Source organism: Montipora capricornis, chromosome 3 (assembly GCF_036669925.1).
Source record: "Montipora capricornis isolate CH-2021 chromosome 3, ASM3666992v2, whole genome shotgun sequence".
Lineage (NCBI taxonomy): Eukaryota > Metazoa > Cnidaria > Anthozoa > Scleractinia > Acroporidae > Montipora > Montipora capricornis.
The window spans coordinates 40,046,456-40,062,972 of record NC_090885.1 but is presented as its reverse complement, the minus strand read 5'-3'; the positions used below and the strand labels follow the sequence as shown (position 1 = coordinate 40,062,972).

General features: G+C 38.6%; 1 protein-coding gene and 1 non-coding gene across 3 annotated transcripts; one reads left to right on the top strand and one right to left on the bottom strand.

The window, feature by feature from the left end:
- Positions 1–5,812: 5,812 nt before the first annotated feature.
- On the bottom strand, positions 5,813–14,546 carry LOC138043144 (zinc finger protein 271-like). 2 transcript variants are annotated; one of them, XM_068889281.1, is made up of 4 exons: positions 14,476–14,544; positions 11,594–11,717; positions 7,792–9,818; positions 5,813–6,860 (listed from the first exon to the last, which is right to left on the bottom strand). In XM_068889281.1, exon 3 carries the CDS (start codon positions 9,779–9,781, stop codon positions 7,802–7,804), a length of 1,980 nt encoding a protein of 659 aa, XP_068745382.1. In that variant the 5' UTR covers positions 9,782–9,818; positions 11,594–11,717; positions 14,476–14,544; the 3' UTR covers positions 5,813–6,860; positions 7,792–7,801. The 2 variants fall into 2 exon arrangements, with proteins under 2 accessions (XP_068745382.1, XP_068745381.1); XM_068889280.1 differs by lacking the exon at positions 11,594–11,717 and having other exon boundaries at positions 14,476–14,546.
- On the top strand, positions 13,340–13,412 carry Trnai-gau (transfer RNA isoleucine (anticodon GAU)). Its single transcript has one exon. It is a non-coding gene; the product is annotated as a tRNA-Ile (tRNA).
- Positions 14,547–16,517: the final 1,971 nt, after the last annotated feature.

The window sequence follows — 16,517 nt, the reverse complement described above, 5'->3', positions numbered from 1 at the left end:
GATCCTCTCCTTACTCTTCCTCTTTGTACTTTATAGCTTTACCCTAACCTTTCCCATAACCATGTGATGGTCCGAGTTGGCGTCTGCCCCTCGCATTGCTCGATTGTCCATCAGTGAACCTCTGTATCTACCATTGATGATGATATGGTCGATTTGATTCTGATCCCTTGCATTCGGGGAGGTCCACGTGATCTTATGAATGTCTCTATGCTTGAATAGAGAGCCACCGATCACCAAATCGTTGTTGCCACAGAACGTCGCCAACCTCTCTCCGTTCTCCATGTTGCCCCATCACCTTCTCCCATCCTTCATTGTCCTCTCCGATTTTGGCATTCAGGTCCTCCATTACAATTAGTACACCATGCCTGGGTGTTGCTTCTACCTCTCGCTGCAGCTGCTCATAAAATTCTTCCTTGGATTCGTCCTCTGCGTCATTGGTGGGCGCGTACACCTCGATGATGGTGAGTTTTGCAAAGCGTGAGTTAAAGCGCGCACTCATGATTCTCTCATTGACAGGGTTCCACTTCAACAGTGTTCTTCTTACTTCCCTCTTCAGAATGTGTCCTACTCCTCTATGATGCTCCTCCTCTGCTCCTAAGTACAACATGCTCTCACCTGTTGCAGTTTTCAGTTCTCCAAAGCCAGTCCATCGTACTTCGCTCAGACCAAGAATGTCCAGATTGTACTTTCTAAATTCACTGGTGACATTAGCAGTCTTTCCTATATGATAAAGTCTTCGCACGTTCCAACAACCAAGTCTCAGGGTAGCTTTGGGTGTCAGGAGGGAAGCCCCAGGCGACTTAATCAGGTTGCAGGGATCCTGTCGGCTTTGCCCCACATCTGTCATACGCGTTATACCAGAATTCCAGCTTAGAAAGCTATCCTCGGGCACCTCAAACGTCGCCCGACGACACCCCCGGATGAGCTCGTCAATCATCTTTTCGGTTTCCGTAATCAGATAATTTTTACGGGGTGCGGGGATTAGCCGCACGCCCAACCCCCAACCTGGAGGACCAGTGACTACCATTTAGTCTGGCTTCTACCCTTTGATCTGCCCGCCAAGGTTGGACCTACTGGGGGGATACCCCCGACGGTAAAGCTCTCAGGGTCAATAAGGCACGCAAGCTCCCCCACCACGACAAGGCAGCAGTCTTTGGGGGAGGAGACTGGTTATAGCCAACTCATATCCAACGCGCGCTCATGGAATAATTGTTAACTCTCAAGAAAGAAACGACAGTTTTCAATTTACAAAACATGTTTCGACATTCTCATGTCATCTTCAGTTGCAAATGAGCTTTTAGCCGTTGTACATTTGAATTTATATTAAGGTAAGTTACAAAATAACGCGTCAAAACTTGCGTACAATTTGAATATGAAATACGAAATGCACGGAAAACAAAAATAGTGCGCATAACAATAAAATAAGAGACAAAAGGAACAACGTAATTAAAAAGAAAGAGACAATTCTAGATGCCTCAACCTGCTGATTAAGAATAGGATTTTCCCACTTAATGTGCAATGCCTCTTTGATCTTAATTTGGAATTTTGAGGCGGCAGAATCTAAGATCGTGAAACATTCTGTATCACAAGAGTCATGACAGGACTTAGATGACTGCAGTTGCCTGTAAACATGCGAAGACTTGTCCGACAGGAGATGCTCACGAGCACGTGTACAAAGGTGGCGAGTGGTCTAGCCAATGTAGCTGGCATTACAGCCAGCACACAAGAATTTATAAACGACACGCGAACGTAGACCTTGCGGTACGGAATCTTTCACGCTGAACTTGTTTCTAAGTTTAAACGTACAAAAGGCCAATTTAACATCTAAATCAGCTTTACAATAATGTTTGAGTAGTTGTCTTAAATTAGTCTGGGCGGTTTTTGGCAATCCCATTCTTAATCAGCAGTTGAGGCATCTAGAATTGTCTCTTTCTTTTTAATTACGTTGTTGCTTTTGTCTCTTATTTTATTGTTATGCGCACTATTTTTGTTTTCCGTGCATTTCGTATTTCATATTCAAATTGTACGCAAGTTTTGACGCGTTATTTTGTAACTTACCTTAATATAAATTCAAATGTACAACGGCTAAAAGCTCATTTGCAACTGAAGATGACATGAGAATGTCGAAACATGTTTTGTAAATTGAAAACTGTCGCTTCTTTCTTGAGAGTTATCTCTGCTGTCTTTACGTCCGTTTGGAAATAATTGTTAAGTGTTCTTCTGGACGAGTATATGTCATCCTCGAAGTGTGTTAATTTCAAGGCGTTGTGGAGTTAGTTCGGCCTTCCAAATGCCCGGTTTGGCTGGTCAGTTCTGTCAAATGTTAAGCGTCTTAAGACTGCCAGATCGGTTTGGAGAGAAAACAGAAAGTTTGCCACCTCCACAGACCGTATATTTTCAGCGTTTTGCGTTGCTGTTTTACAGAAGACCTCAATGAAATTTAACATGATTAAAAACGCATTTACAGTTCTAGCATGCAGAAACATAATTTGGATCTCCGCACAAAGTCGTTCTCGTTGCCACTTTTCTGCTTACGCTCCCTTGATAGTCGACGCTTTTCGTGAGTCAACAAAAGCTCTTGACAAAAGCTCTTGACAGTCGAGTCGTTCTTTCTGTGGCTCAACACGGCTACACGGTGATGCTACGTCAACAAAATCCCTTGACAGTCGACGCTTTTCGTGTTCAGGTACGGTTTGGAAAATATTTTTTTCCCGCATTTTTCGCTGGTTTCAATCCAGGTTTGACATAAGATAGCCGTGGTCAGGACAAACTGGTGGCTACGTAGTTATTCAAGTCAAACTTAAAGCTGAATGTTTATTTTTAATTTGTTTAGTGCTGCTTTTTGCTCTGAATTGCAATTTTTGGCTAAGTCTTGTCTTAGATTTTTAACTTTGCATCTAACAAGATTGCAAGATGCCTGGACGGCCTATGGCAGAAGAACAGAAACGAAAGAAGAGAGAAAGAGAACGAGAACGACAAAACAGTACACCAGTAATAGCTCAAACTTGGTGGGATTAAAGAAGTTACTCCATAAATAGGCCATTTCCGAGTTCATGTCTTCCTCCTCTTCAAAGCGAGTCTAAGTGCGAAGTTTTTGTTATGGTAATTAGTTCTACTTTACATATGAATGAAAATGAATTTTCATAACAAAAACTTCGCACTGAGACTCGCTTTGAAGAGGAGGCAGACATGAACTCGGAAATGGCCTATTATTTTCTTGCACACTAAACCGTTTGCTTTTTCTACGGATGAGTTATTTCAAGTGGATGCATATTTTTAAAAAGTGGTTTAGTCGGTTTTTCCTTTGCTCAGGAATGAAACTCAACAAGCCAAGCAAATTTTGCCCTTATGCTATAAACGCGTAATCGCAATGAGTTCTCGTAAAAGTAAGGAGAAATATCACCAGCTTGTGTTTTCAGAAGTTTGTTTAGAGCACGTACAGGTAATTTGTTGGAGATCTTGTTTGAAGTTTGTCCTTTCTAGCGGATTTTGGTTATAAGCCAACCTGGCGTGTTTCAATGAAATACATCAAAATGTAAATGATCTCGTTTTCAGAGATAAAGTGGAATAAAGTACATCAATAAAACTCCTTTTTTGACCTTGAACCGACAAAGACGATGTCACATTACGAGTTACAGTGATTTCTAATTTTAGCGTGATTCAAGGGCGTAGCTAGGGGGGGTCCTGGGGTGCCCGTGACCTCTCCTTTGTAAGTCTTTTTTTTGCGCAAACAACCTACAATATTCAGGTTGCGAAACGCGATTACCCTCTGTTTGACAAAGTGTGAATCCCCCCCCCCCCCCCTCCTCCTTTGAAAAATCCTGGCTACGCCCATGTGATTCCTACTCGCTGGCTTTTGACAGTCGACTCTGAAATTGCTTCTTTCCTTTACCGTTCGCTTGCTGAGGATTTTCTTGGTTTCGATTAAAGAAAAATTAATTGCCAAACTAGTGAATTCGACAGTAAATTTCGCTGGAAAAACAGATATCGCACTCCTCCCTTCGTGATTCAGGCGATATGGGTTTTACGGGTGAAATTTACCGTGGAATTCACTAGCCAGGCAGCGAAGAAAATGACATAATTAAGCAATATCCGGAAAAACCAAAACGCGGACAATTCCAAAAGCCTTTTATTTTCACTAATCCTACAGCTAGTAAGAATAAACAACCCAGGAGCTCCGCTTTTAGGCTTGGCTAAATCTATATACAGTCAACTCTCTCTTAACGGACACCTATCTATGTAAGACGGACACTTCTATAACAATAATAAGACGTACACCTGGTGCTGGTCCCGGCCGTTTCTTAGTCATTTTACTATAACCAAACTCTCTATAAGACGGCCACCTCCATAAGACGGACAACGGACACGTTGAAATCGTCAACGGACATTTGTGAAGTGCTGAATGTGACTGCAAATTACGATTTAGGGAAGAAAATTTCTTGTACGTGACTCTTTTTAACACCAGACGTTTAATTGACAGCTCTTATCTTGTCGCCGGAGTACATAGAGTATAAGTTAAAATTAAATCAGTCATTGTCCCGTTCAAAAAACAACTTGGAGGTGACAACCGAATTGTATTGTAATCTAAAACTGGTAGGTTTCGTTCAGGTAAATAACTAAAACAAACTTCAAATAGAAGCGTTTTCACTGTGCCCAGGTTCAGCATTATAATCTTAAAATTTCTTATAATCTTAAAATTTCTGGGACACCTCTCTAAGACGGACAGATGAGGCCTCTGCCGATGATGTCCGTCTTAGAGAGAGTTGACTGCATTATTGATATAGACACTCTGCTATGTCTCTTCCTTGTCCGTATAAGGGCTTTAATTGAAAATGCAAATAGCAATAACAAGCATTGAAAATACAAATTAAAATAGTGGCTATCTCTGAATTTCATCCTCCATTTGGCTTTGACAACAGCAAGAATAGTTGTGTTCAGGCAAAATGGTAGCAGAAATTCTGCCAAATCTTACTTGTAAACTATACAAAAACTATCGAAAGGCAAAAAATATATATATATAACACTTGGAAAATACAAAACTTATACCCGATTCACACCAACTAAACACGTTTAATTAAACCAGGTTTAACAAAATTAAAATAGCAACGGAAGGCTGAAAGACTGAATTTTACATAGGGTTCATGTAAGTTCTAAGGTGTGTCTTCATTGTGTTGAATATGGCGTCTACATTATGTCGGGTAGTAACTTGTATGAAGAAAACAATTTTAAACCATGTTTAACTAAACAGCTTTTAAACGTGTTTAAGCTTTGGTGTGAATGCGGTATCATAATAAGATACGGTATCATAATAAGATCATAATAAGTGACTCCAGTATCAGAAATACAAGAGGTTAGGAGAGTATGAGAAAAGCACAACGCTCACTTAGAGTGCAGCAAATGAGCTGATCGTGATCACAAATATTTGTTTCCTACCTTAGTTAAAGTGTTCTTGATGAGAAGTGAGTGTGATAATAAAAATATTCAAAAATATATCAAATTCTCAAACCCTTTTTTTACAAACTTTGCATCTAAATGACTATATACATCGAGATTAAAATGGGTGATGCTTTGTAAGCTGATGCAAAAATAATTTCTTAAGTTAAAGGGGCTATGTCACGTTATTTAGGACTTTATGGGAAATCTTTATTTAATCAAGAGTTTGAAGCTCAAAAATGGTAATGTGCAATTCCTTTACTGATAAAAATTATCGTTACATCACAAACAAGATGATTCCATACAAAACGTTTGCCGTAAACTTTTTTCGAGATTACCCAAACGCAATCTGTTTCAATCTTGTCCATCAATGCTTATCTTTCTTTTTGCTGTATTTCTTTTATCATGTTAAGCAGTTTTAAGGGGTTATTGCAATGTTTCATATTAGATACTTTTTGAGCATTTTGGGTGTCCTGAAATTACACCATTTTGTGTGAAATAGCCCTTTTAATTTCATTAGAAAAAATCTCACTCATTGCCTAGAAACTTTCAAAAACTAAGGAAAAGCTTTCATGCAATTTGTAGTCTAATACATCCTGGCTGTTCAACAGCTAGTTCTTTTAGATGCCACATGTAACAATAAAAGTCCTTTTTCTGGCTTTCACAAACCAATGGTTATAAATATTGAGCCATTGGTCAATGACATTAAAATTATTAACATAACCTAACAAGGGTTACATAATTTGATACTAAGCAGTCTTTAATTAATGGAATTAATGAATAATGGAATTTCCCCAGCACCTTGTTACATATAAGCTAAAATGACTTTAAATTTTCTCAAATCATTCTGATGTCCACAGTATTAGGGGTCTATTAGGTCTTGACGTAAGAGTCCAAATAGCATTATCTAAATGCCATTATAAGAAATTACATTCACAATCTTCACCAGAATAAAGTTTATTTTGGCCATTCATACAAAACTCACAATTTGTAAGCCTGAGGAGGCCAAACCTGCAAGCCACAGTAAATCTAGTCTTTTTTGGTCACAATTTGATTCAGAAAATAAAAAAAATTATCGTCAAGTCAGGTAATCGTATGTTTTGGCTTTTGTTTGCTGGTTTTTTTCCATAGCAGTTACTGGTTTGCTCATACAGACTGCATGGCAGTGGGCCAGCTTAAAACTGATTGATTGTGCTCATGGTTTTTCTAAAGCTGTATCCATTTATATCACCTTTAATGAACAATATCTACTTATGCCTTACTAGCTTGAAAACTCATTTTCCTGTAAAGGAATAAGTAATTTATGGTTTCCCCCCAAGACCTAGTAAACTCAATAATAAAACATTTATAACAAAATTGCTGTCACATGAACTTGTCATGGGCAAAACACATGGCTTGCAGTGCTCCAGACTCAGTAACGTACCAAGCTAGTAAATAAAACAAAGCAAATTTCCAAGTGAGTTTCCAAATAATTCTGTACAAGTGTGTAAATAATAATTACCATAACTATTATCAACATGTGCATCCAAATGACAAACTGCTCTCTGCAAAATTTGCGAGCCAAATGGGAAAAGCCTGGGCTGAAAATGTATTTGCTGCCCTGATTCTGACTGGCTGCAGAGATGTCAAACAACTTTGCTTGGTCAATGAGATCCTGAGGATACAGTTTCAATGCCAGAGTTGGATGAGCTTTCGTTTTTTTTCCTCCATTTTTTCTCGTGTTTAGCTGATTGTATTGTAACAACAACTTTCCATACCATAGTTTCATGTTACACCTCTGTTACACATTTTTTCTTATTAAATGAATTTTGGTCTTGTGTATTGATAATAATGATAGTCACTTGACTTTCATCAGGCATTTAGTTTATTTTTGTCCCTCATAGCATCATTTGCACCCTCACAAATGATGCTATTCGGGCCACAAATAAACTACGGGTTGTGTTTGATTGACCATATTCCCGAATAGGAATACATGGAATAAAAGTTAGAAATCCTTCATTTTTGTGGAGATTCCAATTAAAATTGTCAAGAACCTACTAAAATGCTATTTTAAACTTATCTTTATTATCCTTGTTTCTTCAAAACGCCAAACATACCGTTTTAAATCATCGCTATACCATACTCTTATTCCAAAATAGGGTCAATCCAACCCATCTTATTATTATGTCATCCAAAACTCATGTAATTGTCCTATTGCTCAACCAGCTTTTGTCTCAACTGTGTACATGAAAACACTAATTCTGTGTCTATGAACAAGGTTTCTTGCTCGTCTTTTTATTCAAGAGTGAGACACTCTGGCTTTAATCTTCCTGTGATAACAATTATTGGACATGTAGAAACAACACACACATAACTTACTTTTACAATATTAGTCTCCTCCAAAAGAGCTTTTCAACTTCTTAACACACAGTTCAAGAGTTTTGCTTCTGTCTTTATGAAGACTAATGTGATGGTCAAGAGCTTCTTGTTCCTGGAAACCTTTTTGGCAAACCCAGCATTTTAATGGTTCTTCATCTGCATTCACACCATTTGGCTCTTGTTTGCAATGACCATTTTCCTGCCAACCGTTGGCACCATTTTTGTCATAGTGCAGCTTGGAATGGTCAAAAAGCATTGACAGTGTAGGACATCTCACCTCACAGTACGAGCATTTATAACACTTCTCCTTCATATGGCTTTTCATGTGCACAGAAAGTGTGGATGGAGTGCGGTAACAATTGTCACACTGAGGGCACTTGAATGGTCTCTCACCTGTGTGAATTCTCACATGTCCTGCAAGTTCATTAGTGGAAACAAAAGCTTTACTGCACTCACTGCACTTGAAGGGTTTGCTCACAACTTTCATCAACTTATCAATGTCCAGATATGGTTCACCAGCATGCACTTTTCCATTCACATGACCAGCCTTGTCATCCTTAGCACAAGCCACATCCTCTTTGGCAACAGCAAGTTCAGCCATTTTCAATCCAGGAACTAAATTAAATACTCCATTTGTAGAAATTGCTGGTGAGCTTTCAAGTGCTCTGTTGTGGAGAATGTAGCTGTGCAAGTCCTGGTGACTGGCAAGCTCAGAGGAACTTCCAAAGGCCATAATGCAAAGATGGCATTTGAAGGGTAGATCCACAAGATGAAATTTTTTGTGTATAGTGAGATCAGCCATTTGCTTAAAAGACATATCACATCGACTGCAGGAGAAAGGCTTGTCACCAATGTGGCTCCTTCGGTGGACACCAAGTTCTGATGCAGTCTTAAATTTTTTCACACAAAAGCTACAACTGTATGGCTTTTCACCAGTGTGGGTTCTACAATGCACAATCAGTTCTGACGTTGTCTTGAAGGACTTTTCACAAGTTGTACATTTAAAAGGTTTTTCTCCTGTGTGTATCCTTTGATGCACAACAAGTTCTGACTTTCTTCCATATGATTTGTTGCACTGGTTGCATCTGTATGGCCTTTCTCCTGTGTGGATCACCCAGTGTTGAAAAAGCTTTGATTTGAAAGCAAAAGACTTGTCACACTGGGAACATTTGTAAAGTTTCTTGCGAGAGTGGGTCTCACTGTGAGCAGATAGTTCGTCTGGGCTATTAAAATCCAATGAACAAGTTGAACATTGATATGATGACATAGTAACATGTGTTCTTTCGTGGGCTTTAAGTTGTTCTTTTCTTTGAAAAGCCTTATCACAAATTTTACATTTCATAACCTTCACAACTTTGTGGCTATTCTCATGTTTCTTTAGTTCAAATTCTGTTGAAAAACCTTTCCCACATTGAATACACTTGTGGGGCTTTTCTGTGCAATGGCTCCTCTCATGAAAGGTTAGGTCAGCCTGCCGGAAAAAGGCTTTGTCACACTTTGTACACTTGAAATTTCTCTGACCAGAAGTAACTCGCTTGTGTACCCCAAGTTCAGATGCTGTTCTGAAAGATTTCTCACAATGGGTACATTTGTAAGGTCTTTCACCAGTGTGATACCTGTCATGAACAACAAGCTCAGACTTGGTTTTGAATGATTTCTCACACTTCATGCACCCGAAAGGGCGCTCTCCAGTATGCACCCTCTGATGAACTATAAGCTCAGACTCTCGTTTGTAAGTCTTTTCACAGAGAGGACATTTATAAGGTCTCGCAACACTGTGACATACTTGATGAAGGAGAAGTTTTGACTTGTACAAGAAAGCCTTGTCACAGTCAGGGCACTGGTAACACTGTACTGCACCGGAACTACTGCTTCTACTCTGATGGCCTGAGGAAAGTTTGCTAGAAGAAATGGCATTCTGCAATTGGTCAGCTTCATTGAAACCATCAGAATATTGGTTAATAGTAGCAGGTTGTGCCTGATTTTCCATAGCTTGAATTATTTCCCCTTTCCTTTCATGCCTGCATCTGAATACAAAAACAATAACCGGAGAAAATCTTTAACTCACTGGTAAGCCTAAGGCTTCAAGACTCAAGCATAAAATAAACAAATAAATAAAAATAAAAAAGCCAGCCATTGACCCTCGAGCAAGAAATGGCTGTCAACTCTAATGTAACTACCAACTACCAGTATTCTGTATGGGATAAGTTGATGCACATGACTAGTAATTGAATGGTGCATTTGATAAAGCAAACTGGGCTAACGCTACAGGCCAAATTATGAAATTTCAGCCTTACAGTTTTGATGCATTATAACCTACAAATGTTGCCCTAGCTAAAAAGAAATACCCCTGAAAGATCACCTTTGGGATATCTCTTTTTTTTTCCGTCAGAAACAACATGTACTGTAACTATTTATACTTCAGTATGACAGTCTTTAATTAAACTGTGAACTATGATGTATGGTACATGTAACCAATCCAGAGAGAATTTGTACCAAATAACATTCTTACAATGCAAAAATATTATTGTGAGCATGTGAACCTACAAAAGTTTTGCAAAAGATAAATGTGATAAACAGCCAAAGAATGTGATAAGAGAAGGGAAGAGAAGAGAAGAGAAGAGAAGAGAAGAGAAGAGAGAAGAGAAGAGAAGAGAAGAGAAGAGAAGAGAAGAGAAGAGAAGAGAAGAGAGAGAAGAGAAGAGAAGAGAAGAGAAGAGAAGAGAAGAGAAGAGAAGAGAAGAGAAGAGAAGAGAAGAGAAGAGAAGAGAAGAAGAGAAGAGAAGAGAAGAGAAGAGAAGAGAAGAGAAGAGAAGAGAAGAGAGAAGAGAAGAGAGAAGAGAAGAGAAGAGAAGAGAAGAGAAGAGAAGAGAAGAGAAGAGAAGAGAAGAGAAGAGAAGAGAAGAGAAGAGAAGAGAAGAGAAGGGAAGGGAAGGGAAGGGAAGAGAAGAGAAGAGAAGAGAAGAGAAGAGAAGAGAAGAGAAGAGAAGAGAAGAGAAGAGAAGAGAAGAGAAGAGAAGAGAAGAGAAGAGAAGAGAAGAGAAGGCCGACCAAAGTCAAAGCCAACCCAAAGGCTCCTTAAATTTCTTTAGATTCTGAAGTAACTTGCAGCAGGGGTGGGTGTTACTCCAATCCCATTGCATGCACAACTTGTCCCCAGTAAAACTGCTGCATGTACTCATTTTACCCACCACAAATGGAGGGAAAGCTGAGTGGACTTTGGAGCGCATGAGCTGGGATTAAAATTGGAGAACTGAGATGCAGTCCTTGAGCGATATCCACCACAATACCTGCACTCCCTAAAAGCCAAGGAAATGATAATAATAAAAATAATAATGTTAATGATAATGATAATGATAATGATAATGATAATGATAATGATAATAACAATAACAACAACAAATTTTTTTAAGGGCGTGTTCGATTGACCCTATTCCGGAATAAGAATACGTGGTGTGATGATTTAAAACTGTATGTTTGGAAGGATAGGACAAGACAAGGATAGGACAAGGATAGTAAAGATATGTTTAAAATAGCATTTTAGCGGGTGTTTGACAACTTTAATGGGAATCTCCGTAAAAGCAAAGGACTTCTAACTTCTATTCCATGTATTCCTATTCCGAAATACGGTCAATCGAACATGCCTTAAGTCTCTAGGTTATTTAGCCTACATGTATGTAGCACGAGTGCTCTGCTAATTGGGGAGAGTACAAATCAAATAAAATTCTGGTTTTGGGGAAAACCAGAGTACCAAGGCAAAACCCTCTCGGAGCAGAGTAGAGAACCAACAAACTCAACCCACATAAGGCGTTGAATCTAGGAATCGATCCCGGGTCACATTGGTGGAAGGTGAGTACTCTCACCACTGTGCCATCTCTGCTCCCCAATGGACCATAAATAGGAAGTTGTAATGGGTACCGGTAAACCTATGGCAATAAATCATTGAAAATCATAATATAATTATTATTATTGTAATACTAATAAGCTTTGCAAAATGGTGAGCATTTCATAATGTGATCAAACTAGGGACCAACCAACATATTAAATTAAGCACTAGAAATCCTTCTCTTAAATGCTTGTGAACATTATATCCCACATAATGAACTAGTGTCAGTGTTTCTATTGACAATTATTCTTAAGTGTTTTGACAGTAGATGAGAAATACAACAAATAATTATCAAAATGCACCTGACATGCTCAATTTTTGCTCCCACTATGAATTAATTAACAATGTGAAGAAAAAACTCCACTATTTCTAAAAAATAGATTCTTGTGTTTGCTGCAAAACCAGTTTTAAGGGTTGCAATGTCATGGTGACTTACATAAAGATCATGATCCCATTTCCTTGAGGGGTGAAGCAGTACTCCAAATTAAAAAAATTCCAGGTTGTCCCTCTTGCAAAAGCAGGGCAACTAAACCCGTAAAATTGTTTGCCCTGATAAATGCATGGTTGTACATTAGGAAACCCCCCTACGATGTATGCCTTGATGAGATGCAATCAAATGGCATTGGAACTGGGCATCCCATAGTTCTAAACGTGCACCTGTAGAGGTGCCCAAACTTTGATTGACAATTCAGAAGAACTCTTTTAAGTGAAATAGTCTTAAGTTTGAGTTCAGGTAATAGGCTGTTTTTGAAAGGATGTGAGTCAGCCACTAACCAGTTTCAGTTGTTTAAGTTAACCAGTTTCAGCAGTTTTAAAGCATCGATTTTTTTCAGTTTCAAGAGTTTGTAGTTTACAGAAACCCGCCACAGAAATGGAATAATTATATAATCATTGTAAATAAAACATTGCTTATCCAATACACAGTCTCTTACATAAACTTTGAAGTCATCGATACTCCAACTCTTCATGGGCAAAGTCACGGTTTAAATTTTAGCCTACATGTTTGTGATAAACTCTTGTCTCTTGCATTATCCTATTAGACAATTTTTTTGGCTGAGGTGTAGCAGATTAATAATATTATTGTTAACTTCACACTACTGTCGAATACTAACATTAGAAAACCGAAAAGTAAGTCAGGTGCTGCTTGTGTAATTTATTTTCTATTTTTTGGCTGGGTTGTCAGTTGGTTTTTCTTTGGGCAACCAGGCTTTTCATTTTACCAAAAACTGGCCGGCCAGTAAACTTTCTGGTTGTCTCGGATGACCGAACAACTGCTAATTTCGAGCACTGGGTGAAGTGTGAAAACTGCTGTGAGCCACTTTATATTCTAATCTGAGTTGTCTCCTCATTCCAAGTCTTACTAAATCACTTAAAGAACGAAATGATACATGAAATGAACCATATACTGAACTGCCGATATGAAATCAAGTAAATCTATGATCCTTGCAGTTATGGACGCAATTTTAGCAATTGCGTAGAGAAGCCTGAAAAATTCAGGACTTCAACAGGGTTTGAATCCATGACCTCGTGAGGATGATCATAGCTTTACTTGATTTCATATCCGCAGTTCAGTATATAATTCGTTTCATATATCATTTCTTTCATTGATTCATTCCTCACAGGAAAATTGGAACCCACAAATAACCAGCTCCCAACGTCAATGGCTTCATAGCTCAGTTGGTTAGAGTATTGCACTGATATCGCAAGGTCACGGGTTCAAACCTCGTTGAAGTCCTGAATTTTTCAGGCTTCTCTACGAAATGGCTAAAATTGCATCCATAACTGTGAGGATCATAGCTTTTCTTGATAAATTGTTTAAGTTACTAAATTGAAACAAGCATTAATATTATTGATGCCTTGGTGCACATTCAGGGTTTTGCATCGATTGCTTCTAAAATTTGGGATGATGATGATGATAATAACAATAATAATAATAATAATAATAATAATAATAATAATAATAACAATAATAATAATAATAGTAATAATAATAACAATAATAATAATAATAATAATAATAATGATAATAATATAAATGGCAGCGCCCAGATGACGGCCTTGTTGGGAACATCACCTATCCTCAGAAAGGTGCTGCATCTCTGAGCTGTGGGAAGGAGCTGAGACAGGGTGAAAGCAGAAACGAATCTCATACTACTACTACTACTACTACTACTACTACTACTACTAATAATAATAATAATAATAATAATAATAATAATAAACTTCTTTACTCACTGGGGAGAGATAACAATCAACTTGATCAAATAAAGTGGAGAAGAGTGCCTGGCAAATTCTCAAAAACTCAAGCCAATGGCGTGGAGTCCGATATATGTCGGTGGGAGACGAATCCTCTCACCTCTAAGCAAAGTAATTAGGGCACTACCGAGCGATTTGTGACTTGATGAGATTTACGCTTAATTAAATATACCTGTACTTAATTGATAATTTTTTTCAAGATCACGTCGTACGCGCGCGATGCTTCCTCCGCGTGCCAAATACTTCGACCACCAACATTGCTGATCCTTGGTAACGGATTAACCATAAATTGAAAATACTATGATTTTATATATTTTACTCATAAAATCTTAGTGTTGCAGCAAAACTGTAAAATAAGAGAAGCCAAATGGGAAGTTCATGCTACCGGATGCGCGTAGATTTTCCTTGTTGGCATTTCAGAGAAGTTTACATACCGACACACAACACTCGAAAGACTTAATAGATATCTGGAAGCGATAAATACTAACTTTAAACGGAAGAAAAGCCTTTGATCGAGAATTATGCAAGAAGGTGAAACGTACCTCAGATACTTTTGAGAATGCTTGCACTGATTATATCACCCAAGACGCTCGATTAACATTCAGGAAATCGTGAAATCGAGGCTGATGATATCAAAGAACACGGCACGAGAGGGCTGGGTCAATGGAACACCGCTGTGAAGAGTTGTAACTTTTGTTACATGATCTTTTCTCTAAATTTACTTACAAATCATGAGATTTATCCAAGCCTAAAAGCGGAGCTCCCGTTTCTAACCCCAGAAACCAATGTGGTGTACATCAAATAATTATGCTTCTGCATAAAGTACAAAATTAATCGTCCTTACTGGATACAGTTTACAGTGATCAAACAGATCAAACACCTCTGAGGTGACAGCAGTAAAAAAAAAGCAAACAATAAGCAACAATTTTAACCAACAACTAAAACTGAAATTACATGCACAGTAATCTCTTCACGACATTTTTCGTTTGACTTTGTCTCTTCAGTTTAGGCTAGCGTGATAAATTCGGCTGGTATTTTTTACAGGTTACAGGTCACAGGTCATTGTTTTACATTGTCATTGTTTTACCAATACAGAAAGTACCCTAAACATTCATAAAATATTTTATAAATATCTGGGATACTTTCTGTATTGGTAAAACAATGACCTGTTACCTGTGACCTGTGGCCTTTGACCTGTAAAAAATATCAGCCGTAGTAAATTCCCTTACTCGACTGCAATTTTACAGTCAAACAAAGCAGCTCACGACTGAATATCCGTTTCACACTAAAAGCCAGAATCTCTGTCAACATGGAATTGCAAACGTTTTCAGGCCTTCTTCGCTTTTTGGCGAGTTTTACAAAATATGTGAGGCAGCGAGGCATATAATGAGAAGGAAAACATTACCTGAAAGCTAACCGTTGTAAACAAGTGTTTTGTCTCTTGCTCTACTTCTCTAAGCTTTACGTCGATTTTCATTGAATTTTCTCTTCTTCTCTTTCCACGGCTTCTCTCGAGAATTTCTTCGCTTAAATTTCTCACATTTCGTCGCCTCCTCTCTCGTGCTCTTTCCTTCTCATCGTCCCGTTGTTCGTCATTAATATGATTTCCCGCAAAGTAAAACGGGGGTTGCCAAATGCAACGCTGCCACGCGATTGCCCAAACACTCCCATCCCCAGAGGCTTTCCTGCCTCCCCACCTCCACCCTGTCAGTCTGTACGGACGGACGTACGTGACGTCATAACCAAAATTTCTCGCATTCACTACTTGCACAAATCCCATAATACACCTCTCTTACCCCCCAAAAATCTGCATAGGCATTGTTTTCGATTTCTCTTGGGACATTTTCATGTCCCAGGAGAAATTGCAAACAATGGTTATGCAAAAAGTCTTGTGGGGTAATAGAGGTGTATTATGGGATTGTGCAAGTAGTGAATGGATAGATTTCCCAAAAAATCTTACCCATGGTGCTCCGCTGGCGGGAGCTTACCAAACTTACCAAACTGGCGGGAGGAAACCAAACAATTAAAAAATACAACTGTACGGACTGGGAACAAACGAAATTGATTGACATAAAAGGGCAAGAAATATCACAGGCGCCCCAAGCTCAGTGTGAACATGGCCGACAAAAATATAAGGATTTGTACGGGAATCCCGATAAAAAGCTTAAGAAGATAATTACCGGTATATGAAAAAAATCTCAATTAAAAAGCCTAAACTTATTGCCGGCAGAGCCAGGGGAATAAAGAAATTTGCGGTTGACAAACTACGGTCTGTCACCCTGGTAAGGGTGAGTTTGTTACCAACGGTCGAAGCGGTGGCCACTCTTGTGATAAAGCACCGCCTTCGAAAGCTGTTTTGTTGTAATATTCATGGCTTGACGTTGCTCGCAGGACTACTATCGCGTTGATGGTGGGTTGAGATGAAAGTTCAATCTTTGTCAATTAATTCTGATGTTGAATTGTGACCGTGGGAACATTTTATCCAGGAATATTTAACTCAAATTGGTGGCTCCTGAGATTTAGTCTCCAGCCTTGGGATTTTATTATAACCGTTGACAACCCAGAAATTGAAAAATGGCTCAAA